Source organism: Brachyhypopomus gauderio, chromosome 20, assembly GCF_052324685.1.
Source record: "Brachyhypopomus gauderio isolate BG-103 chromosome 20, BGAUD_0.2, whole genome shotgun sequence".
NCBI classification, from domain to species: domain Eukaryota; kingdom Metazoa; phylum Chordata; class Actinopteri; order Gymnotiformes; family Hypopomidae; genus Brachyhypopomus; species Brachyhypopomus gauderio.
In genome coordinates, this window is record NC_135230.1 from 3,357,308 (window position 1) to 3,384,394 (window position 27,087).

At 41.7% G+C, this 27,087-nt stretch overlaps 1 protein-coding gene across 3 annotated transcripts; it reads left to right on the forward strand.

Moving 5' to 3' along the window:
- The first annotated feature begins 2,887 nt into the window (after window positions 1-2,887).
- LOC143484196 (uncharacterized) lies at window positions 2,888-26,831 on the forward strand. Of its 3 annotated transcripts, none has more exons than XM_076982820.1 (4): window positions 2,888-3,210; window positions 6,472-6,690; window positions 6,893-7,490; window positions 25,793-26,831. In XM_076982820.1, the coding sequence occupies exons 2-4, from the start codon at window positions 6,472-6,474 to the stop codon at window positions 26,278-26,280; spliced, it is 1,305 nt and encodes a 434-aa protein (XP_076838935.1). In that variant the 5' UTR covers window positions 2,888-3,210; the 3' UTR covers window positions 26,281-26,831. The 3 variants fall into 3 exon arrangements, with proteins under 3 accessions (XP_076838935.1, XP_076838934.1, XP_076838933.1); XM_076982819.1 differs by having other exon boundaries at window positions 2,889-3,284; window positions 6,890-7,490; XM_076982818.1 differs by having other exon boundaries at window positions 2,890-3,210; window positions 6,890-7,490.
- Window positions 26,832-27,087: the final 256 nt, after the last annotated feature.

Consider the following 27,087-nt stretch of genomic DNA (forward strand, 5'->3'; position numbering starts at 1 on the left):
TGAAATAAAAAAACACATTTTGTGGAGAGTCAGGCCTTTACTTGAACATGTGAAGCAAGCTTGTCTCAGCCTTCCAAGAACACAGAAGGCCTGCATTGATAAGCAAATTATACCTTTCACTGGTCACTGTCCAGTCAGGCAGTTTGTTCCTGTGAAGCCAAACCCTACTGGCTTAAAGGTCTTTGTCCTTGCTTCTCCAAATAGCCTAGTGCTTGATTTTGAAGTATTTCAGGGGAAGAATACATTCAGGGACCAAGCACATGGCATAGGAGTAGCATCAGTTCTGCGTATGGTTGAGACTGTTCCAACTGGGATCCACTTGTTCTTTGACCGGTACTTCACCACAATTAAACTCATGGATACATTGCTAGCAAAGGGCATTCCAGTGACAGGGACCATAATGACAAACTGAGTCCCAAAGGAATGCAAGCTACCAGGAGACAAGGCGATGAAAAAGCGTGGGAGAGGAACATCAGTGTTGGTGGTCAGAAGGAATCCTGAGCTGGCTATCACAAAATGGTATGATAATAAAGCAACACGGTGGCTTGGTGGTTAGCACGTTTGCCTCTCAGCACTGGGGTCTTGGGTTCAAGTCCCTATCTGAGTGGAGTTTCCATGTTCTCCCTGTGTCTGCGTGGGTTTCCTCCGGGGTCTCCGGTTTCCTCCCACAGTCCAAAAACGTGGAGGTTAGGTAAATTGGCAGTCCCTGACAAATTCTCCCTGAGTGTGTGTGTGTGTGTGTGTGTGTGTGTGTGTGTGTGTGTGTGTGTGTGTGTGTGTGTGTGTGTGTGTGTGTGTGTGTGTGTGTGTGTGTGTGTGCGCGTGTGTGTGTGTGCGCGTGCCCCCAGTGGTGGATGGTGCTCTGCCACTAAGGTCTGTCCTCTCTACCCTTCCTGCACCCCATTCAGTCCCCCAGGGAGCTGTGGCTTCCGGTAGAGAGTACGCTGTGTGCAATTGGCTGCTGCTTCTCTCCGGTGTGTGTGTGATTGGTTGTCTGTGACTTGTACCTGTGTTAAATTGTAAAGTGCCTTGGGAATTTGGAAAGGCGCTATATAAATTGAACATTGATTCATTCATTCAAGCAGTGATAATGGCGTCCACTGTGCATGGAAGAGACCCAGAGGATATTTGCCTCAGGTGGTCCAAAAAAAAGAAACATGTCCAGGTGAGAAGACCAGCAGTGATCAAACAATATAATGACAACATGGGAGGTGTAAACTTATGTGACCGCATATCGAACAGAACCACAAAATGGACAACACGTGTGATTACTCACTTCTTTGATGTTGCAATCACAAACTCCTGGATCCAGTACAAGTCTGACAGCAAAGCACTAAACCGATCAGTGAAGAACACGGAACAGTATTTGGATTTTAAACTGCATCTGGCTGAGGAGTTGTTGGATAGTCCAGAACTTGATGGCAACAATGAAGACAGTGAAGAAGAATATGAACCACCAACCAAAGTAAGAATCCCACAACCAGAGCCATCTGTGCGTAAACTAGGAGCCATACACATGCCAGAAATTATGGATATCAAGAATGCAGAGAGATGCAGGAACAAGGGCTGCAAAGGAAAGACGTACATGAGGTGTGCTAAATGCAAAATGTTTCTTTGCATCACCAAAATAAAGAATTGCTTCATGGGTTATTATCGCTGAAGAATGCAAAATATGAAATTTATGAAATTAAACATAAAGAATGACAACCTGTTTTCAGGGTTATTTTGTCATTGAAGTATAACTCTGCAGGCAAATTCAGTTCATTGTCAACTTTTAAGGGCGTACTCACACTAGGGTCTGTGATCCGGACCCGGGCACGGTTCCCTGCTGAAGCACGGTTCGTTTGACTAGTGTGATCGCTCCGAACCGTGCCCGGGCCCGGCCCAGTTAACCATGCCCGGGCCTGCTTGAAGAGGTGGGCCAGGGCACGACTCGCATGGACTCGGGCACGGTTTGCTTCTAGTGTGAGCGCTATCCGTGCCCGGGCCCGCTTGGTGCCTCGTGTGATTGGTTCATTTTGCCGGAACTCAAACATGACGTCAGTGATGCGACGCTCACGTTAAACAGTCATGGCGGCAAATGACAAATGATCGATAAATCTGTGCTTGCACGGTGTTTCTGCACTCCCAAAACGACTCCAAAAATACAATAAAAAGAGAATTGGGAACTCCATAGTGTTGTGCGAGCGCGCTTTTTTCCAAATAAAGAGGAGTTGTGATGACGTAAGCGTGCTCGGGCCGGCTTGATAAAGGCAGTGTGAGTGCAGGCCAGAGGGGGAGTGGGGAGGGGCAGGGCTTAATTTGAGCTGGATCCTGCCGGAACAGGATCCGGGAACTCTTTAATTTTGAAGCGTGCGTTCCTCGATACGGTAACATTTAATGTTGTCCGCTGTTTGCGTTCCGGCATCATTTGATTTACAAATTAAGCACTTGGGAGGGGGGATAACCGGGCCCCAGCACGGTACCAGCAAACTGTGCCTAGTGTGAGTACGCCCTAAGTTTAGTTCACTTTTCATACTTAACTGGATTGTTAGTCCACTTAATTATAGATTCCCATTATGTAGAGAATTGCAGAAATAAGGCCTGCAAAGGGAAAAAATATCCAGTACATGAGGTGTTCTAGGTTTTAAACCTGTTTTAAGAGTGAACTTATCATTCTACAATTGATTAATTTTCATGGTTTAAGTTTTTTTTTCAATGTTTATACTAAAATGGTCTTTTGTCCACTATAATGGACATGCTGTAAAATGAAAATAAAAAAGAAATTTAAAAATCTAAATTGTAAGTTGTTTTTTTTTTTTTACCCTAAATGGTTAGGAAATCACAACAAAAAAGAAACTGGATGACACTTTTTTTCCCTGGTTCCCAGGAGGATATGCTCGTACAGAAAACCTGCATAACGTCATCCTCTTGCGTCAAATAAACCCGGAAGACTTTGCGGAGCAACTTTACAAATTCTCTGCACCCTGACTGGGACGGAAGTTTAACTAACATTTAAAGACCTCAGCCATATGTTCGTCTCATGGATGAACATCCTATATGAATTTATAGGATAAATGTGTTTTGTATGTGGTTTTCACGTTGGGTTTTATGCACGTTTCTAATACCAAAGACCCTGGGTTGCTGAATTAAGTGTGAAGCGCTACACAAAGACCCAACGCGACCCGCCGCGCAATCTGGACGTTGGTCGCACACACTGCAGTAGCTCTGGTGCGTTTAACGGTGTTACTTTGACTTCTCAGTCGTGCTGTTTCTCTGAGTGTCTTGAGGACGTTTTCCGTGCGGTTAGTAATCGCTCGTCGTTAATAGTTTACTCGGTCGTACAGTCATTTCCTAGCGTGTACAGTGCATGCGTTCGTTCACCTCCTTGCGATCTGATTTCAAGCATTTACGTGAATATGATATTTGTTGGCCACCGTCGCTTCTGTTAATGGTAGAACTGTGATGACTGTTTTCGGTTTGTTTTACTCGAAACTTTTTAGTATTATTTTTCCGATGCAAAAATAGCATGCTGTTTCGTCTGTGTTATGGTAGTCCGAGGATGGATCGAAATTACTCGTCCACTTTTCACAACTCTTCTCACTTTGATCCCTTCTTTTTCATTCCTCGTTTTTCATTCATTTTCTTCAATTATTTTCACTGTCTTTTAGCTCCTGTGTCGTATATAGATTATTGTTGTATATGTTATTACTATGTATCAGAGGTGGGGACTCGAGTCACATGACTTGGACTCGAGTCAGACTCGAGTCATTAATATTAAGACTTTTGACTTGACTTGAAAAAATATTCAGAGACTTAGACTTGACTTGGACTTTTACACCAATAACTTGGGACTTGAATTGGACTTGAACCTGTTTACTTGCAAAGACTTGATTTTTTTTTACCCCAAATCTAAATTTTAAAACGCATATTAATATTTATAAAGTGCGCCCCATTAATTTCATTTCCGTCCTTCTGACGCAGACCAGTCCTCTGCTTTTCCACACTCTGTACGTGTGTGTGTGTGCATGAGCTGCAGCACAACCAATCAAATGGGGGGTTGGCGAACGTAAATTTTTACCGGGCGGGGTGTAAAATGGACACAAATTAAGTATTATATCGCGATCGATCGATCGCCAATGGTTGGTGCCAGAGCGAACTAGTAACTCATTGAATCATAGATGTGGATCAGAGGTAAATAAACTAGATTTTTTTCCGGCGTGAGAAATCGGATGTGTGGCGTGAGAGCGTGTGAAGACGGTCAAATGCGTGTGTCTCACGCTCAATGCGTGAGAGTTGGCAACCCTGGGTTCTGTATCTGAACTCGGGGAAGAGAGCCTCTCTCTGTCACCATCATAATATCCAGTTCTATCTCAGCATGGATTGTGTATTTGAAGACATCTACGTCGAGAAAAAAATATATTGACAAAAGTGGAGCGAGTTTTCCGCTATGGGGACATCATTCATCGTGCACAAATGACATACAGACTTTTGGCCAGCAAATGCAATGCAGAATAGTTTACTGAAATGTCTAAAGTTGCAGATTCCTGTTAATTGTTCAGTTCTTATATTTGTTTGTCTTGTGTCACTCACACATGTTCTCCAAGAAACCAGATAAGAGAAGAGAGGGAAAATGCTGTTATGGTTTTTTGTATTGTACTGTGAAAATATCAGCACTTTTTATTTGAACATGGAGTTCTACTTATGACTTTTTCACATAATATTTATTTCTGGAAAATTGTAGTTTAAAGTATGAATATTTTTGCAGCTAATTTTAATTTTTTTTTTATACTTCGTGTTTTCAGTTGCACATGTTTTATCAAGATTTGAGGAGAATACAGATTTTAAAAAGATAATGTCTATTATTTACATTTAAAATATACCTGCAACATTGGTAAAAAAAAAAAAAGACTCGAAAGGACTTGAAATTCCAAGTTTCAGACTTGGGACTTGACTTGACTGTTGCCTGTCTTGACTCGAGACTTGACTTGACTTGAGTGTCTTTGCTTGAGACTTGACTCGGGACTTGAGGTATAAAGACTTGGACTTACTTGAGACTTGCAAAACACTGACTTGGTCCCACCTCTGCTATGTATATATAGGATATTCGTCCTTTACCCATCACTCTATTGACTTTATAACTCCTTCAACTGTATAGATAGTACAACTAAATATGCTGTACTGACTCAACTGTACATATGCTAAATATGGGCTTACATTTTCTAATATGTTCTTAAACAGCCCATTATTTTCTTATAGTTATTCATTCTTTGTCATCTCTACATCCCTACATTGATTTTATCACTCTCTTAATTTTCAAGTTATGGTGATCAAACTTGGTGACAGTAGACAGTAGCTGACCCCAAACACCAACATGCATTCCATATTGACTGTACTCATCCATCTATTATCTCTGTCCTTCTATTCATCCCTCCATCCTCCCATAGGAAGCCATTGATTTTGTAACTGCTTCAACTGTAAAGCTAGAATAACTTCACTTGCTGTTAGGGATGCACCGAAAATTCGGCCACCGAAAATTTTCGGCCGAAATGGCTTAAATTTGCATTTTCGGTTTTCGGCCGAAATACTTTCATCACCGAAACAACACGGCCGAAACAATGTGCTGTGATGACGCAAACAAAAATCGCCACCTGCACGCGCTTATTTGGATAAAGCTAGCAAAAAAGTTTTCCAGTGATGGCGCCGAGGCAAAAGACATGACACCAAAAATTATGGAACTCGTTGCCTTAGACGATCAGCCGTTCTCTGTCGTAGAGGATGTGGGATTTCGTAGGCTAATAGAGCACATGGAGCCCCGTTATGTTTTGCCGAGCAGACGACATTTCTCAGAAGCGTGTTTACCTGAGCTGTTTAATGTTGTTGCAACTCACGTCACGTTTTTATGAGAGAATTTATATTTATCTTTCAGGCCAGTCAGTTATAACTAAATTTAACTCGTATAAAATACATATATTTATCCTCTCAGATAAAAACGGTCTGCAAGCGAGTTTAATTTAATTAGTGGTCGGCCGTTGTCAGCGGTATCGCCGTTAACGGCCCACCACTAATTTTATTTTATAATATGCATTACTGTAATGTCAGTGCTAAATAAATATTTACAAATCAAATTTTGTAGTTGATTTATTCTTTGAATAGCAATGCCTTGATTTTAGTGAGGTTAGCCATAAATCCAATGCTACTAATAATTGGCATAATGTAGGCTATTTCGGTGTTTCGGTTTTCGGCTTTCGGCCTTGGTTTCCTCATTTTCGGTTTTCGGTTTCGGCTAAGAATTTTCATTTCGGTGCATCCCTACTTGCTGTACTTATTGAACTACCAGGCCCTACTGGAAACTACTATACAGTTATTTGAGAATAACCACCATTTTAAATAACATATCAAACTACAACAGTGTGTTCTGTACAAGTAGTTGTGTGCATGTTCTTTTTTCCTTCATTCAATTAAACAGTTTCTCATGTTCCACCACTGCAGATGTCTGCTGACAGCAGTGAGGGTGGAGAGGAGGGTGGAGAGGTTCTACTGGAGTTACACCTGTTATGTGACTCTGAAACATCCTGCACAAAGTCAGTAGGGACTGATCTCTCTATGGAGGACATTGGAAACCTACAAACTGAAGTCTGTGAACTGAGAAAAGTGATTGAATTGCTGGAGAGAAAGTTGAATCAGCAAAGAAAAAATCTTTCTAAAGAGGTATGTGTCATTGGATTGAAGAAATTGTTTACACAAAAAAGTATTTTGCATGTTTAAAGCATACGCATGTGTGTATGGTGTTAATCAAATGCCTTCAACTGGTGCGGAATCATGTTTGCTATTTCATGTATGAATAACTCCATATTTACACTGTGTTTTCCCTGTTTGTTTATAATGTTTTTGTGGTCTTTACGTCTAGAAGGATGTTGCCCCTGTGTGCAGCGTCTGTAAAACTGAACTAAACCAAAAAGAAACACAAGACTATGGTCAGAGAGACCAGCACACACCACAGGACACAGAGGATATACTCAGTCAGAATCCAGTGTGTAAACCCGAAGCAAATCCCATGGAGACACTGGAACCTGACTGTAACGCTGGAGTCCAGCACACACTACAGGACATGGAGGATGTATCCAGTCTGTCTCCAGTGTGTGAAATGAAAACAAAACCCACAGAAACACTGGAACTTGACTGTAACACTGAGTACCAATACATAAAGCAGGAGATGCAGGATGTGCCTTGTGTATTTGTGATGTGTAAGACTGAATCAAACCCTGTGGAGACACGGAACACTGACTCTAACACCACGAGCCAATGCATAAAGCAGGAGATACAGGATGAAACCAATATGTCTCCTGTGGATAAAATAGACCCAAACCCCACAGAGTCCCTGGGCTCTAACTGTAATGTTGGAGACCAGCACACACCGCAGACTCCATTAAAGATGTGTTCAGTGAGACTGGTGGACTGCATCCGTGGTGGACATGATGATTGTAATAATAAGAATGATTTTATACCAGGTGAGTTAAGCAAGTTTAATTAAACACAGTATTAACCAAAACAACTATTGAGGAGGTCTGAGATTAGCCTAGAATAATTATTATAACCCTAAGGAGGAAATCGGCTTGTTTAGAAGTTAAATTACTTACCAAATAATTGGATCATTACAAGTATTATAGGATCTAATTACGTTGGATGATGGCTTATATATGTATCAATGTATGGAAGTACTATTGGTTGAGTTCACTTTATCACTGTCAGCCATTGTGCTACAACCTGATTGTTGGATAATAGCCACAGCGCTAATGTAGCATCTGTGCATGACTGGGCTGGATAGGATTACATCACAACAACCAGTCAAAGGCAACTTGATTGTCAAATCTGTGATGTGTACAGGACATACACAGGATTGAAATTACGTTACTCTCAGACTCCATAGTGCAGCGGTAAACATTTACTTAAAATCAACATTAACAAAAAGAAATAGTACAATAGTAATGGTAACAAATATAACTAATTAGGGGTGGGCATAGATAAATTTTTTTAATCTAGGTTAATCTCACTGAAATCTTGAAATTAATCTAGATTAATCTATATTAAAATGGCTCATGTGCGTGCTACCCAAGTAATGACTAAAAGTCAGTTTTTGAGATAGGGTTTATACAGAGGGTGCATTAGACCAGGGGCTCATCTCCTGTTTCCAAAATGCATCAATGACTGTTTGAGGAAGCTGTTCTGTTTTGATACTTGAAGAAAAAAAACATGCTCAATAAAATGTAGGCTACTCGTGTTCAACGGTTTATTCAGTTAAACATGAATTTGTAAGCCTACATACTGTACATTAAAAGTAGAGGTGGGCGGATCGATCCAAATATCGATAATATCGATACCAATGCTGGTATTGATATTGAACAATACTCGTGTAAAAAGATCGATACTCTAGCTGTTTTTCTCTCCCGCACGCACTGACTGCTGTGCACGCGGATTCATCAATGTCTCCCCTCTGTAAGAGCAGCGCTGCGTCACACAGCACGGAACAACGACCCGCCCCCCTCTCGTCTTTTGTTGTTGCATTACGTGGCTTAGTGGCGCTAGCCAAACAACTATGCAGGTAGCTTGGCCCACCCAATCAGCGCTCTCCTCGAGTCGACACATCACAGTACGGAGAGAGACACCACAGAAGTATTGAAATGTCTGAGAGAAAGAGAAGTACCGAAATCCCTCCGTAGCATACACCCACGAACCAGGATGAGACTTACTGATGATTTTTATGGGGTTTATTGAACTTCTCTGAATCTCAATTTCATTTTATCACCATACCCATTCAATCACCCTAAGAGCTGAAACATACAAAACATAACAAGCTTAACTTGCTGCCTTATATTTATACAAAACGAACATATACATACAAATGTTAAAATATATAAGCTGTTTAACAAACCTTTTGCCTCTTTGGAGGAGCTGCCAATATAAAGGGAAACTTTGGAGATTCGCTATACCTATCTTACGCGAGTGAGCAAATTTCACGTTCTGAACTGCGCTAAACGAGATTAACTTTCAAAATAAAAGTGCTTCGCTTAAGACAGGAAGTTACATTCAAACATTCAAAATAAAATACAATCGATTTGGCCTTAACAAAACATACAAAATATGGGGGTTACTTACACCCTCGTTTATCACGTTTATGCACTACTATTTATAACATTCCTTTATTAGGGTTCACACACATAGTGTGGGAACCCTATTGTAATTGCTGGTATTTTTCTTTCTTCTTCTTATTATTATTCTTTTGCCCATTTTGCTGTCTAAAAATGATACTGCAGCCTAAACCGTAAGGCCTAGACACACCAAACTTGCCAAACTTGTTCTCTAGGTCAAAAGGACCACACTCACTTATATTGACCCACATTGGCCTGATGGTGGCGCTATAGCACACTATGTGACTTTTTGGCCCATATCTCCCATACCATAAGTCATAGAAACAAAATTCCACTTCATATGCATTCCTTGGCTCAATTCAATAGGACATTTCATATACAACTATGAAGCTCCGCCTACTTAGATTTTTTTGCTAATTTGCATAATATGCAAAACCTACTTTTGCCTACTACTCCTTGGTTTTTCATCTGATCACCACAATCTTGGTATCAAACTACTCAGAAGAATCTCATTATCAAAACTTATCGCCAACATTGTGACATTTCCATAAAGCCTGGCTGTCACATGTCAATCAATAGCTCTGAGGCGTGGCCAAATTTACTTCAGCAGCTATATCTCAACAATGCTTTGACCAATCTTCATGAAAATTTATCAGTTGTTAGGGCATATGACTCGGAGGCCACAGGTCAAAGCTGGCCACGATTGTCCAATAGGGGGTGCTATAACATGGGAAAAACTGTTTCTCAGAAACCATTAGTCACATCAAGCCAAAACTTTACAGGCATCATCATGGGGTCAAGTGGTATCAAGACACACAATGATGACCTCATCACTCAAAAAACATGGCCGCCATAAGCCAATTAATTTTAATTTTAATTAATTGGCCATTTGACAGACTTACCATAGGTACATACACATGAAACTGACATGGTATGTTCATGTACACACCCTCTAAGACATACTCATGTTAGAAGGGAATTGCACTACTAGGTGGCGCTATACTAGAAAATCCAGAATTTCTCCTACATATTTTCACTTATCAAAAAATGCTTGGACTCATATGATTGTATGCAGAATTCCTAGCAACTTTGTAATTACATGTGCTTTGCAAAAATGTACCACTTTTTCACTATTATCTAATATATATAACTAGTCATTTTCATACTAGTCCTAGCATTTTAACTCCATCACCTTAAATCACACCTTGTAATACTCAGCAGACTCTGAAATGCTAAGATTAGCGAGAAAATCCTAAGTTTTTGACAAATTAATATTTTTCGTATGCATCACAATGCTACCATCATAACACATCAAATTCCCAGTTCAATAACTATGCCATAGTATGTCTGATTGTTATGGAAATTGAAATCCACATTCACATGACCATTGTGGTGCGATGTGCCAATTTTGAGCCAAATCCGTCCACAAACAGCTCTACAGTGAATATTTTCATTTTCCATACAAAGCAGTGGAGGGAGGCATAGACAGCTGCTAAGCCACACACGCACGTGCCTTTCTCACACACTCTGCCCCCCCCTCCTCCACTCCCCTCACACTCCCCCATGCTTCCAACACTTTACAACCCATGGGCTCTACCTCCCCCCTCTCTCTTTCACATGCACTTACAAAAACACAGGCCTCTGTAGCTTTCACACTGCCCTTGCCATACCTACCCATTTCTCTATGAGTAACCCAGATACAAACACACAAACTGACGTTTAGCTTCTGTTTTTGAAAACACACTCTCTCTCTCTCTCTCACACACACACACACACACACACCTACTTATAGGTTTAACATACACACTGCCCTAGCCATGTATACCCATTACTCTTTGACTAAAACACACACACACACACACACACACACACACACACACACACACACACACACACACACACACACACACACAGATATTTAACTTTTTTCTCCATACACATTCACACACAGGACTACAATTATGCTTCATATACACAGTTCTCTAGCCATTTCCAACACACTAACTGATGTTTAGCTTATTTTTGTCATCCAAAGACACACTAAGATAATCTCAGCAAGTGATTTAGATCTATTATCTGAATTGTTTTGCCATTACAATGTTTTGTGACCTTTTGGGCCTTGGTGACTCATAAGCCAGTTAAATGGACACTGATACTTCAGAGCACGCTACATGTATTCAAATCCAAGGTTAATTATTTACTCTAAACAATGCTCATATCCTATATGGCCCATGGGCCCCTGCATATCTTCTTGAGATTCAAGACAATTGACAATGGGTGACTTTATTTGCTTAATCTGATTAATGTCAGAACATACACTACCACAAACACACACACAAACACACACACACACACACACACACACACACACACACACACACACACTTCTACCTAAATGTATGTATAGTTTGTATGCATATTTATAGTATATGTATAGTATATGTCAGTCGTGCCAGCAATGTCAGTCGTATCAGTCATATCAGGCATGCCATGCCAGTCATGTCAGTTATATCAGTCATGTCAGTCATGCCAGTCATGTCAGTCGTGTTCTGCCAGTCATGTAAGTGGTGTCATGCCAATCATTTCAGTCCAGTCATATCAGTCATGTCAGTTCACATTCATACTTTGAATACATGGACAGTCATGTTAGGCGTGCAAGGTGTGCAAGGAGTGAATTAACAAAGCAGAGTCTCTGGCTCCCTCAATCTCTCTCCGTTGGTAATATACAGGCCCAATCATGTATAGACACAAGCAGGCCTTCCTATATTGTTCACATAGATGCAACCCTAGCCAGATGAGCTATTTCTGTGTCTCCTTTTCTGACACAAGCAGATGTCAGTCATGTCAGTCCAGTCATGTCAGACATAAGTCATGTCAGTCATATCAGTCATGTCATGCCAGTCATGTTACTCATATCAGTCATGTCATTACAGTCATGCTAGTCATGTCACTCATTCCAGTCATGCCAGTTGTCAGTCATATCAGTCATGTTATTTTTGTTCATCATGCCAGTGAAGTCATTTCAGTCATGCCAGTCATATCAGTTATGTCAATCATGCCAGTCATGTCAGTCATGTTATGGCAGGCTTTGCAGACTACATTCATACTTTGAATACATGGGTAGTCATTAGGGGTGCACGATATGGACTAGAATTGCGATGTGCGATAACATTGTTGGATATCCCGATATCGATGTGAACCACGATAAATTAAGATAAAAATACAGAAATGTAGTGTCTCTCTGAACAGCAGCACGTTAATTTGTTTTGTTTTTTACTGTGTAATGAATCTAGAATAATTCCAAATATTTTGCATGTTTATTCAACAATAGATTCAATCTAGGTTTATACTTTCACGAGTGAGCGACTCCGCACACCTCGTTAACCTCCGCGAACGGCGGAAGCGTTTAATCTTGCCGTGTCACATTCTTTGCAGTGTTGTCCGAAACGATATGTAGGCCTAGTAGTATAAAAAAACACCCCTCAAATACAGGGGAATGAACTTTTACCTGACCAATTTTAATGTTGCTTTGTGTTTCAGGTTTGAAAAGTGCTGGAATTTAGGCTAAAGTACTTGAAAATGCTTGAAATTGTAACTACTTCGTTTCACAACAAATATCTGTCTGACTGAACAATTCTCTTGTATTACGTTAACAAATACGAGCCTCTTGTAATTCCAGGACGAAACATGAGAGAACGTGAAGACGTTAAGATTGGGCGTTTTGAAAATAAATATCCATTAAATAATGTGATAAAAAAGCGAATTATTTCGAATCATTTAGAGTATATGTATAAATATTTAATTCAATTAAGTTTAACGTGCTGGGAATTATTGAAATGGACCTTGAAAGTGATGTACAAGTGCTTGAATTCCACCTTGTATAGGTGTATGAACCCTGCAAACATGACTGTTCTCATTGCGCTGAGACGCGGCGTGCGCGAACTTACAAAATTCGAGAGGTGCACGACCTCGTGAATCGACAGCGCGCGAGGCCATTGCACACGGGCGAAGCCACCGCGATTACGTTATTTTCGCCTCCCGGACCCTCGCGCCGCATCGGGGGTGGCGAGTGTGATATGGAGACAAATTAAGTATTATATCGCGATCGATTCTTAGTGTTGACTTGTATGCGGATGGATTTTCAAACAAGCCCAATTTGGCGTGAAAACCGCGAACCTGGCAACTCTGCCTCATTCTGCCTCTTGCCTACTTACGTCACGTGATCATAGTCTGCAGCGCGAATAGCTCCCTCTATTGCTGGACGAGGATAATGCAATTTGAGTTTGCTGTTATTCAAGGAGTTATCGTGGCTCTTTCGATGTGTTTATCGTGAAACTTCACATCGCGATAACGATAAAAATATGATTAATCATGCAGCCCTAGTAGTCATGTTATGCGTGCTAGGTGTGCAAGGAGTAAATTAACAAAGCATATTCTCTGGCTCCCTCAATCTCTCTCTGTCGGTAATATACAGGCCCAATTCATGTATAGACACATCCAGGCCTTCCTATATTGTTCACATAGATGCAACCCTAGCCAGATGTGCTATTTCTGTGTCTCCTTTTCTGACACAAGCAGATGTCAGTCATGTCATTCCAGTCATGTCAGACATAAGTCATGTCAGTCATATCAGTCATGTCATGCCAGTCATGTTACTCATATCAGTCATGTCATTACAGTCATGCTAGTCATGTCACTCATTCCAGTCATGCCAGTTGTCAATCATATCAGTCATGTTATTTTTGTTCATCATGCCAGTGAAGTCATTCCAGTCATGCCAGTTATATCAGTTATGTCAGCATGTGATTTACTTCTGATCTGAATCATTTTGCCTATTTTTTGGACTTTTTTGCCTTTTCGTGTGTGAACCCGCAATTGCCGCTTGCGGCTATATTTGTTAGAATTAATATTTGTAATATATTTGTATACAATTTGGGATCTTTTTCATGTAAAAATTCATAAAATATATATTTTTCCTCCGATCGAATAATGCAGAAAACCGGCGAAAAAGCGAAGATCCGCAAATTATTTTAAAAATTAATATCTTATAAAAACATGTGAAAGAGTGAAGCTGCACAAGCTGAAGCGTGAAGTGACATGGGATCACTGTATATAATATAGCCTATATAATTAAGACATTGAGATAACCTACTACATTTGTAAGAGTGTTATCTAAGATAACATTAGATTAAGCTTTAATCATCCCACAACAGGGAATTTTATAGAATTAAAGCAACAAGCAAGTGCACATAGTGCAAACAAATTTTCATAAGGATTGAAAGATATAATATGAGAAGTGGACTAGAAAAAATATTATGAACAATTTAACTTCAAGGAATATTTACACAGCCATACAAGTATGAAATTTATAGAGACTTTAAACATACAGAGGTAAAAAAAAAATTAGATTAATGATTTTCTGTCATTTTTTTACTGTTTATTTAAGAAAAAACAAATGCAATGAAAGGAAGAAAATAACTTTTTTCCTATGAACAATTCTTTAAAAAAATAATAAACAGAAAAAGAAATAGAAAAGATTTCTAGTGAGGGGATCATTTTTATTCATTTTGTATTTTTTGTGTATTCTACTTGTTTGGGCAACACGGTGGCTTGATGGTTAGCACTGGGGTCTTGGGTTCAAGTCCTTGAGTGGAGTTTCCATGTTCTCTGCGTGGATTTCCTCATGTGTCTCTGGTTTCCTCCCACAGTCCAAAAACATGGAAGTTAGGTAAATTGGCATTCCCTGACTAATTCTCCCTGAGTGTGTAACTGTGTGTCTCTGTTCAATAGAAAAGCAGGTGTCTGTGCATGAATGTGTGTGTGCTTGTATGCCCAGTGGTGGATGGTGCTCTGTCACTAGGGTCTGTCCTCTCTCCCCTTCCTGCATCCCATTCAGTCCTCCAGGGGGCTGTGGCTTCTAGTAGAGAGTACGCTGTGTGCAATTGGCTGCCGCTTCTCACCAGTGTGCGATCCTTTGGATCTATGAAGCTTAAATATTAAAAAGTATCGGTATCGATATCGACGATACTGGCCCTGTATTTACTTGGTATCGGATCGATACCACAATTCCCAGTATTGCCCACCTCTAATTAAAAGGGGTTGATAACATGTTTATTCAGCTAAACATTTTTTTGAAATGTAAGCCAACATTTAGTACATTTAACCTCACGGACGTAATTTGGGGGGGACTTTTTCAAAAGCTGGTTTTGGTCCTCTGCAGTTTTAACGGTTAAAAAGAAATATTTAAATAGCGACGTATCTAGCGCTAGGGCCATGCAGAAAACGACCGCTGCGAGCTCCGCTCTGGTAACACTTTACGTTCCTAAAAATGAATTTTCCATGAAGCAAACCGGGCGACTTCGTGGCTGCATCCATGTCAATCAATCGATCAATCAATCAAAGTTTATTTGTATAGCGCTTTTCACAACACATGTTGTCACAAAGCGCTTTACAGGATTTAAAAGGTTAACAATACTATGGGTCCAGAACCCTAATGAGCAAGCCAAAGGTGACAGTGGCGAGGAAAAACTCCCTATGATGGTGGGGAATAGGAAGAAACCTCGGGAGAACCAAGACTCAAAAGGGAACCCATCCTCCATTGGGCGGCCCGTTAACACACAAATTACACAAAATACAGACAAATACACAAGTCACACACAAATCACACAATCAGACTAAGTAAAGGTAAAAATGAAAGTTCTGGGTTATGATATTGTCACTGTAAATGTCTGTTGATGAACGCCAGGCTTTCATTCAGTGTCGGAGCAGCGATGCTGGTATTGTAGGCTCCGACTGCAATGTTACTCTCCAGGTGAACCTCGGAGAAAAGATACGAGATGTAGTAAATATGTAACAGATTAATCAAAGGCCAAACTAAACAGATGAGTCTTTAAACATTTAGACTGTGTCTGAGTCCCGAATAGAGGCAGGAAGATTATTCCACAATTGTGGAGCTTTAAAAGAAAAGGCTCTTCCACATGCTGTGATCTTTTTGATCCTAGGAACAGTTAATAACCCTGCGTCCTGCGAGCGAAGTGAACGCACTGGGTTATATTGTTCAATAAGTTCACTAAGATAGTCTGGAGCTAAGCCATGCAGCGTTTTATATGTTATAGTCAATACGGAATCTAATTTGCAGCCAGTGTAATGATGATAGTACGAGACTAATGTGATCAAACTTTTTAGTTTTTGTTAAAACTCATGCTGCTGCGTTCTGAACCAGCTGGAGTTTATCGATTTACCAGAACATCCAGCTAGGAGACTGTTGCAATAATCTAAATGAGAGGATATGAATGCATGGATTAGTTTTTCTGCATCACTAATATTTAATATGTTTGTAATTTTGGCAATGTTGCGCAAGTGAAAGAACGCTACCCTAGTTATATTATTAATATGTGTATCGAACGAGAGATCTGGGTCTATTGTGACGCCCAAGTTCTTTACCTCTGCGCTGGGGGTTATAGTAAAAGAATGTAGATTCAATGCTACATTATGTATCTTGTCTCTCGCAGCCCTAGACCCAACTATTATTAATTCTGTTTTATCAGGATTTAGTGCTAGAAAGTTACACGCCATCCAATGTTTTATCTCTTCTACACATTTCTCAATCTTACTGTTTGCGCCTAAATCATCGGGTTTTGCCGATAAATATAGCTGAGTGTCGTCTGCGTAGGAATGGAAACTGATGTCATGCTTATGCATGATCTCGCCTAAGGGTAACATGTACAGTGTGAATAGAAGTGGTCCTAGGACTGTCCCTTGTGGGACACCATATTTAACCTGCACAGATTTAGAGGTTTTATTATTAACACTTACACATTGGAAGCGGTCAGTTAAATATGATCTAAACCAGGAGAGTGCGACTCCTTTAATACCTACCGTGTTTTCTAGTGCTGTGTTAGAACTAGTGTCATTGATATTTCTTGTTAGTTTAGATACTGTCGCGAAGAGAAATCTAGGGTTATTTTTGTTGTTTTCTATTAGTGTTGAATAGTATGCGGCTCTAGCTTTTATTAGGGCATGTTTATATTTGACTATGGCGTCTTTCCATGTGATTCTAAACACTTCTAGTGAGGTGGATTTCCATTTTCGCTCCGCTGCTCGAGCTGCCTGTTTTAGAAGACGAGTGTGGTCGTCATACCATGGTGCAAGCTTTTTCTCGCTAATTAATTTTGTTTTAACTGGAGCTACACTGTCTAAGGTATTGCTGAGTGTGGAATAAAACTGTTGTGTTGCCTGTTCCAATTCATTGGGCTGCAGTGGCATATTGTTCGGTAGCTCTGGCAGTAAGTTTATAAATGTTGCTGCAGTGTCGGATGTGATAGTGCGCGTGGTTTTTGTATGGCGCATCTGATGTACATTGTATAAAGTCATTTCATATATTAGTAGGGAATGATCTGAAATGGCGTCATTTTGGGGGATGACTGCCAAATGTTCTATGTTTAATCCGTAAGTAAGTACTAAGTCTTAAGGTGTGTTTACAGCAGTGGGTAGGCCCTGTCACATTTTGGGCTATACCTACTGAATCTAGTATGGAGTCTAACGCAATTTTCAGTGGGTCTGATTCATTTTCATAATGAATGTTGAAATCACCCACAATTACAAGTATCTCGATGGTTAAGACTAGTTCCAAAAGAAACTCAGCAAATTCCTGAAGAAATTCTGAGTAGGGACCCGGCAGTCAATAGATGGTCACTAATTTAAGCTTATTGCCTATAAGATTATTGCCTATTTCACCTATCAAAGCCTCGAATGAGTTAATAGAGGTGGTTGGTTTTACAGTAAAACCTATATCTGTGTCATATTGTCATATTGTGGCTACTCCACCTCCACGCCCTGTGATACGGGGCTGATGAACATAACTGTATCCAGGAGGAGCTGCTTCATTAAAACTTACATATTCGTCTACTCTAGCCCATGTCTCTGTTAAACAGAGTGCATTTAGTCTGTTATCTGAGATTATTTCGTTTACTATCACAGCTTTTGATGCAAGCGATCTAATGTTTAAAAGTCCTAGCCTTAGCTTAATATTGCTGCTCACTTCATGTTGATTATTTAATTTAATTTTAATTAGATTTTTAAAACATATCACCCTGTTATTCCTATATCTGCCACGGCTAACAGACACAGTCTCAATGGTTTGGTAGTTAGGGAAGTAAGTTCTACTTAGCTGATTTGCGTGGTTTGTTGTGGCTGGTCAGGACCGGCGTAGCACGTCCTCGATGTTCCTGGAGAGGACTGCCGAGCCTAGGCGACTGGGGTGAAGTCCATCTTGTTGGTAGAGTGATGGACGCTCTCGGAAACTCTCCCAGTTGTCGACGTAGTCCACGCCGGCGCTGCTACAGGTGTCCCGGAGCCAGCTGTGGAGACAGAAAAGACGGCTAAATAACTCGCACCCTCGCCGGAACGTTGGAAGCGGACCGGAGACAACAAGCCTGGCCGACGTCTTCTTCCGCGCGGTGTCCAGAAGCGAGCGGTAGTGCTCCTTCAGGATCTCGCTGCGCCGGGCGAAGGTGTCGACAGCCCCCACGTGAAGGACGACGGTGCCGAAGTCATCTCGCTGCTTCAGCGCCGAGGGAAGCCGCCTGGCCACGTCCAGGACACGAGCGCCTGGAAAACAGGACACAGTGGGGGTTCTTTTAGCGCCTGACAGGCTAATCTTTACGCGTCGTGTTATCGAGTCGCCGATAACAAGGATGCCGCCCTTATTCTTCTTCGGTGCCGGCGCTGGTGAGGGTGGTGTCGGACGCAGGGGTGAGGGCGAGCACCTCGAACGGGTTCGCAGAGGAGAAGTCTGGCTGAGGTAGGGGTGACGACGCCGGCTGCCTTCCGCGTCCTCGTTGGCGCTCCCAGCCTGGTGCCCGGGTCAAGATGGCGGTCGCGCTGAGCCGCCGTGACGAGGGAGTGGAGACGGCCAAGTAGGCAGCGTCGCGGGCGGCCTCGAGCCTGGTCTTCTCCTGGGTGAGCTCCGCTTGCTTCTCCAGGAGACGCTGGATCTGCCGACCCAACTTGTCCAGCTCCGAGCCGAGCTTGACGAGAGTCCGTTCCTCCGCGGTAGCCATGAAAAACAGGGGAGACAAAACAGAGGGAGAAAGAAAGAAACAGGGGGAGAAAACGGGGAGAAAGAAAGAAACGGGGAGAAAACAGAAACGAGATAAAATAATTAGATGTCGGTAAGTGTATTATACTGATTTAGAATTGTAGTGTTTAATGTAAGTGTATAAGGCTGTAGCTAAGCTATGCTAATGTGATACGTGAATCCGCGTTTGCGTGCGAGCCTGCTGCCGTGCGCCTGTGAAACAGGAAACAGGAGTCCATGTAAACACACGTACGATTAATAATTCACAGGTTTGAAAACTCGTTCTTGCCCCTACTGTGCAATTTGGTTAGGAATACAACCGAACTAAACTATCAAGTCATCATAGTTTGCTTACCCATTTTGACCCAGTTCCCAACCCAACTTTAAGAATAGATTAACGGCGATAATTTTTATATCACCCGATAAGAGTATCAAATTAACGAACGCCGTTAACTGCCCACCACTAATATATATACATATATAAATATATATATATAAATATATATATATATATATATATATATATATATATATATATATATATATATATATAAATAGAGGTCTCTGACATTTACATTCAAGTAAGTGGCATATGCAGCAGTAAGTAAACATACTGTATGTGGTGCAAAGTGAGTGTATGAGAAATATGGTGTAATTACGATTAAAGTGAACATATGCAATGAATTATAAATATAATGTGCAAATGTAAACAGGAGTGCAAATTGAGTGAGTTAGACTTCTACAGTGATGGGTGTAGAACCAGTTCTTATCAGTTTAGAGTTCTTTGTTGAACTTGAGTGTTGTAGTCGTTGATTTTGAAATGTGTCTTGTTTATTAAAGATAAAAGAGTGGAAGAGCAGGGAGTGAGTTGATCCTCCTCACTGCCTGGTGAACAAAGCTGTCCCTCAGCCTACTGGTTCTGGCTTGTAGACTTTGTAGTCTCCTCCCTGATGGCAGTAAGTTGAAGTAGCTGTACATGGGGTGTGTCCGATCACCCACTATGTTTAGGGCTCTCCGAGTGATGCAGGAGTTGTGAAGGTCTTGTAGAGAAGGGAGTGAGGTGCCGACGATCGTCTCAGCTGCTCTCACGATGCGCTGGAGGGACTTGCGACAGGATGCTGTGCAGGTGCCGTACCACACTGTGATGCAGCTGGTCATGACGCTCTCGATGGCTCCCCTATAGAAGGTGCACATGTTGGGAGTGGAGCACTGGCTCTTCTCAGCTTGCGGAGAAAGTACAGGCGCTGGTGGGCTTTCTTGGCTAGAGATGCGGTGTTCTTACTCCAGGACAGGTCCTCTGAGATGTCTACACCCAGGAACTTGGTGCTACTCACTCTCTCCACAGCAGTACCATTGATGTTCAGAGGAGCATGCTGGGAGGGCAACTTCCTGAAGTCCACAAGTATCTCCTTTGTCTTTTGCACATTCAGAGATAGGTTGTTGTGACCACACCACCTGGCCAGGCGGCTCAATTTGTTTCATCGTTGTTGTTGATGAGACCCACCACAGTTGTATCATTCGCAAACTTAAAGAAGAAGTTGGAGCTGTATGTTGGTGTGCAGTCGTGTGTCAGTAGAGTGAATAGAAGGGGGCTCAGTACGCATCCTTGGGCCGCTCCTGTGTTAAGCACGATGGTACTGGATGAGTTGCTGCCGACCCGTACAGCCTTTGGTCTCCCAGTCAGAAAGTCTAACAGCCAGTTACACATTTGGAGGCTCAGTCCGATACTGTATAGTTTCTAAATGAATTGTTGTGGAATGATGGTGTTGAATGCCGAGCTGAAATCAATGAATAGCATTCTAACATAAGAGTTAGTGCTGGGCGGTATACCGGTTCGCAGTGAAAACCGGTGTTTATTTTTGTTATCATAAGAATTTTTCATAAACCGGCCAAACCGGTTTAAATAGCCTTCAGGTGTCCGGAACGCAGCGTTAACATCGTTAATTGTTTCTCAAGGGACGCTTTTTATTGCTGCGCTGCTAAGCACAGATGCAACAGAGCAAAAATCTAGCTTGCTGAAACATTGAAGTAAAAGATGATGCCCCAAAGGAACTTTTGCCAAAGAAGGGAGCAGTGTCTGTTGTCAGGAAGTACCGTATTTTCTTGACTATACAGTGCACCTCAATATAAGCTGCACCTACAATGTTTAAAAAAAGTCGTGTATATCTACTGGGCTAAAAGTCGCATATATCTAATGAACTGAATACATTTAACTGAACATAACTGAACTGATTATTTTCTGAACGGTGCCTGCAGCATTTCACGTGCAACAATTTTGGCTTTCTGCCGGTGTTGTGCCGAATTCTGACTCCCCTCGTTTATCCGCATAAAGACGCTACAGATGATATTGTCGATTTACGTTTCTATGCATTAATAAGAGCTAAACTTTAATTATCCATCACGGCAAATGGCATTATCTATGTCCAAAGATATACTGGCTCAAGGGTGTTAATTATTTTAAATAAAATACACACTGGCTACACCGAAGTTCACCTCTGACCATGACGCAGTATTACAGCCGTATTATGTCTAAATATCTAGATAAGACAAAAAAATTGGAGTGCTCAATGAACTAAGTTATAATCACTGTAACTCCCGAATACCATCTGTAGCGTCTTTATGCATGTGCAAACGAGGGGATTCGGAATTTGGCACAATTCTTTTGAAAAAATTTCTCCGTCGTGCCTGCTGGTTGCATGTGCTAAATGAAAATGAGTACTTGCTTCTTTGATTTGCAACTTTGTCCTACCACCTGATTCACTTTCTGCTCCACCCCTGGCGGGTGAAGAAATATCTACATAAAAGCCATACCTCATTATAAGTCGCATGGTTCAAAGTGTGAGGGAAAATACGGGTAGGAATATCCGCTGTGGCATGTCGAGGTCGCGTTCCGCTCTTTAGTGCTGTTACAGAATGACCGCGGGAGGGATTGAGACAGAAGCCATCATAAGCATTTACGCACCGTTGTTGTTTATTAATCAGTTGCATAGGTCTCCAAACACACTTTCCCCTGAATGAGTCCCGACATCCGTCAAAGTAAGAAAGAAAAGAAAAATAACTATTTACCAAACAAACAAAACAAATACAGCAAAATTGCATCATGAAGATCTTGACTCACTCATGGTACTTTGTTTGCAAAGTAGGCCTACACATCGTGTCAATACTGGCTCAGTCAGCCAGCCTAGCGGCATCTTAACAATCTCTCTCTTTCCTGTCTTAGGCTCCACCTTTTTATATAATTGGCCCAAACCTTTGTCCCAAAATATATACTCATTACTGGTGGTGCCAATTAGATCAAACATTTTTAAAAACAATACAGTATAAATACATTTGTTAAAATACAAACTAACTCAACAAAAAAAAAAAACAAAACAAATAATTCCTAATATTCCCCTTTTACTCTAATACCACTTAAAACCTCCCATGACCGGCACAACCTCCCATGGAACAGGCGTCCGCCCTGTTACAAGCGCTGTTATGTTTGCAAGGTTCATCCACCTTTTACAAGGTGGAATTCAAGCACATGTACGGAACTTTCAAGGCCCATTTTCAATATTTTCCAGCACCTTCAGCTTAACTAGGTTACATATTTATACAAATACACATACAGTCGAAATGATTTGATATAATTCGCTTTTTATCACATTAAAAGAGATAAAAAAATATATCATATGAGGCCATGCAAATCTGTATTACATGTAATACTGTAGCGTCGGTCCAAAGGGGGACCGCGCTACTTCCCATGAGCCCCTACGGCTCCGGTATTGGTTCCTTTTATGTGTAATGTTGGTGCGTGTATTTATTAGTTTAGTATTAGTATTATTATTATTAATAATTAGTATTATTATTAGTTAGTATTATGTATTTGGTTATGTAGCTTGAGTCCTCCCTTATCGGTTTATGTAGTTGTAGTGTATGAGTTGTTCCCTGCCATGTGTGTGTTGTCCTGTTGTTAATGTCATTCCCTCATGTACTGTATGAGTTTGAGTATGTTCTGTGTGATTATGGTTTCATACGTGATTACGTCGCTAAGGCAATTTAAATAGAAGAGCCTTGTTGTGTTAAAATGGATTGGTTTCCTGCTTCTTCCTACACCGCGCCACAATACTTAGGTGGAGATATTTTTCTAAAAGTGGAATAGGGTAGTCTTAGTAGGGTGGCTACTGGAGTAATTCTTTTCGTATTCAATGCAGTTAACGCATGGGGGGGGGGGAAACCGTCAAATACCGTGAAACCGATATAATTTAAAAATATACCGTGATATAGAATTTTGGTCATACCGCCCAACACTGATTTGACTAATAAGAGTCCTTAGTGTCTAAATGTGTGAGAGCTGTGTGTAGAGCAGTTGACATGGCATCGTCGGTGGAACAATTTGGTTGATAAGCGAACTGGATCTGGTAAGGATCCAGATTGGCAGGAAGGATTTACTTGATGTGTTGCATGACTAGTCTTTCAAAGCACTTCATAATGATGGGGGTGAGTGCTACTGGACGGTAGTCATTCAGACTGGAAGGTGATGCTTTCTTTGGGATGGGGATGATGGTGGTGGCTTTAAAGCAGGTGGGGACAATGGCCTGACTCAGTGAAATGTTGAAGATGTCTGTAAAGACAGCTGCGAGTTCCTTCGTCTTTTAACACACGGCCAGGAATGTTTTCAGGACCAGGAGCTTTCCGGGCGTTGATCTTGCCGAATGATTGCCTCACCATGTCTGTGGACAGCATCAGTCTGGTGGACAGCATCAGTCTGGTCATCAGCCTGGTCACCAGGAGAGATGGAATATTTCTGTGCTGGTGTGTTATTTGCTTCAAACCGGGCAAAGAATTAGTTTAGTTAATTCATCATGGAGATGGTGTAGTCGCAGGTCTGCGGAGCCGGCTTATAGTCCGTGATGGTCTGAATTCCCCGCCACAACCCTCGTGCATCATTGCTGTTGTTGAACTGATGAGCTATCTTCCTGGAATACTGCTTCTTAGCCTTTCTAATGCCCTGAGACAGGTTTTTTCTGGCTGTCCTCAGGCCCATCTGATCTCCTGCTGTGAAGGCAGCATTCCTGGCTCTCAGAAGCCTGTGGACTTTGTCAGCTATGGCTTTTGATTTACCCTCACAGAGCTCACTTGAGCTCGGTGACATCATCAATACACTTGGTGATAGATGAACTGATGGTCTCTGAGTACTCTTGGAGATTGGTGGTGGTGTTGTTGTCTGTAGCCGCTTCTTTGAACATGTTCCAATCGGTGGTGGTGAAACAGTCTTGAAGAGCTTCTGAAGAACCCTCAGGCCACACTCGTACCTGTTTGCAAACTGGTTTAGTGACTTTAACCAGAGGTCTGTATGCTGGCTTTAGCATGACACTGATGTGGTCAGAGGTGCCGATGTGGGGGAGGGGAACGGCTTTGTAGGCTCCTCTCCTGGTTGTGAAAACTTGGTCCAGTGTATTGTTTCCTCTTGTTGGAAAGTCTATCTGTTTGTATGTCTTTGGAAAGACGCTTCTTGGATCTGTGTGGTTAAAATCCTCAGCTAAGATTTAAAAAGCATCAGGGTGTGCTGTTTGCTGCTCACAAATGTGTGGATACAGTTCATTCAGTGCCACATTTCTATTTTTGTTGCTGGAACTCAGAGGTATATAAACAGCGACAATTATAACAGCTGTAAATTCCCTCTGTAAATAGAATGGTCGGCTTTTAATAACCACGAACTCCACTAAAGGTGAGCAGTGTCTATAAACCACAGCAGCATTGCGGCACCAGTCATCCTTAATGTAAACACAGAGCCCGCCGCCGCGGGTCTTATCTGCTTCAGCGAAGGTTCTGTTGGCTCGGTAGCATGTTAGCTGCTCGAGTTGGATAGCATGGTCCAGAACGTTGTTGTTTAGCCATGTTTCTGTAAGCACAAAAACACAACAGTCTTTCACACTTTTCTGTGTTGATCTGAGTAGGCGTATGTAGTCCATTTTAGTTTTCTAGAGAGCATACATTAGCCAGAACCATGGATGGAATGGCCGGTTTGTGCAGGCTAGCCTAGCTCGGATACCTCAGTGCTTACCCCGCTTCTGCTTCCTTTCACTCCGCTTGTGGCGCTTCCGCACTGGGCGAGATTAATGGGTGGGGGTCGGTGATGGTGCCGGCTTTCTGAGCAGGCCGCAGACTCGTAGCTCCTCTTTGAGTTCGTCTTTGAGTTTGTTGTTTATGTCCGGAAAAAAGATTTCCCGACGTCGAGCAGAAACTCGCGGCTATATTTGCGGTTTGGGATGTTTAGGCGTGACAAAGACGTACAAACACACTGCAATATGCAGCACAAATAACACAAAAACGCTGTACTACTGGGAGAGAGAAGCCGCAGCGTGTGCACGCGTCGCCATCTTGGGAGATCCACTGGATCTCCAGTGGCAGGCATGAACCCAAAAAGAACACAGAGAAAGGAGGCGGGGTTTAAAGGAGGCGGGGCTTCCTGTTGCTCCATAAGACATCTTTTTGTTACATTATTCCTGTTTCATATGATGTTCTGTATGATTATTGTGTTTATTATGTATGGCCCAGTAATAACGCTGCAGCTGCCACTAAGTTTGTTTTTTTTCTCTTCCAGAACTCAAATCATCTTCTGCACTCCTGCACGTCTTCTCCTGCTCTGTGTGTCCACATTCCTATACAACTCAAATGTATCTCCACAACCACATCAGGACATGTCACCATGAGGAGTATGTCAGACTGCTGAAGTCAGGACAAATTAAATATGAGAATATGGCACCCAAACGCAGCTTCAGAAATCCACGAATGTTATCCAAAACTCTCCAGCGCATTCACAAAGGGGCAAAGCTGTATCTCTGCTCAGAGTGTGGGAAGAAATTTGATAGATTGAGTAATTTCCTTCAACACCATCTCATTCACACAGGTGAGAAGCCGTATTGCTGCTCAGAGTGTGGGAAGAGTTTTAATCAACAGACTCATCTCCGCCAACACCAGCGCATTCACACAGGAGAGAAGCCGTATCACTGCTCAGAGTGTGGGAAGTGTTTTACTCAACAGAGTCATCTCCACGAACACCAGCGCACTCACACAGGAGAGAAGCCATAACACTGCTCAGAGTGTGGGAAAGGTTTTACTCGACGAGATGGTCTCCATGAACACCGGCACATTCACACTAGAAAGAATCCACAAATGTTATCTGAAACTCTGGCGGATTCACAAAGGAGCAAAGCTGTATCACTGCTGACAGTGTGGGAGGAGATTTAATAGATGGAGTGATTTCCATTGACACAATCTCATTCACAAAGGAGAGAAGCCATATTGCTGCTCAGAGTGTGGGAAGCATTTTACTAAACAGAGTACTGTCCATCGACACAATCGCATTCACACAGGCGAGAGGCCATATCAGAGTGTGGGAAAGGTTTTATTCGATGGGAAACACCTGCACATTCACACTAGAGAGAAGCGGAATCACAAATCAGTACAGTATGTACAACTTCTGGGTAAATGTTTACTTGATGTGTGCTTTGCATTGGCATTGACTTAAGAACTTATTGCTTTGCTTGTTATGTCCTGACTTGTTGTAATGCAGTGTTTATCTGTGTTCATATTTAAAGGTTTTCAACCTAAGTGATTAATAAAACTTAAAAGAAAAGGAAGCACTTGAGTTGTTCCATTGTGTCTTTAGAACGGACATGACTAGGCTCTTCAAGTTTGAGCAAATGTGAGCAAATAAATGAGCAAAACTCATAACTTGACAGTATTTGACATCCGCAGTAGATTTGTCAAGGGCAACACAACATAGGATATTATCGTTGTTCTTGTCATAATTTTTCCAATCATGCCTATAAACCTTCTCAGCTCACGTTTGGTCATAGGAACAGGAAAATTGTGAATAGCACTTACTTTAGTCTC

Excerpts from the sequence above, each read along its gene's own strand:
- LOC143484196 (XM_076982819.1), top strand. The coding sequence starts at position 6,472 with ATGTCTGCTGACAGCAGTGAGGGTGGAGAGGAGGGTGGAGAGGTTCTA. Across the intron at positions 6,691-6,889 it reads GAAAAAATCTTTCTAAAGAG|AAGGATGTTGCCCCTGTGTG; the intron begins GTATGTGTCATT and ends CTTTACGTCTAG. Across the intron at positions 7,491-25,792 it reads TAAGAATGATTTTATACCAG|AACTCAAATCATCTTCTGCA; the intron begins GTGAGTTAAGCA and ends TTTCTCTTCCAG.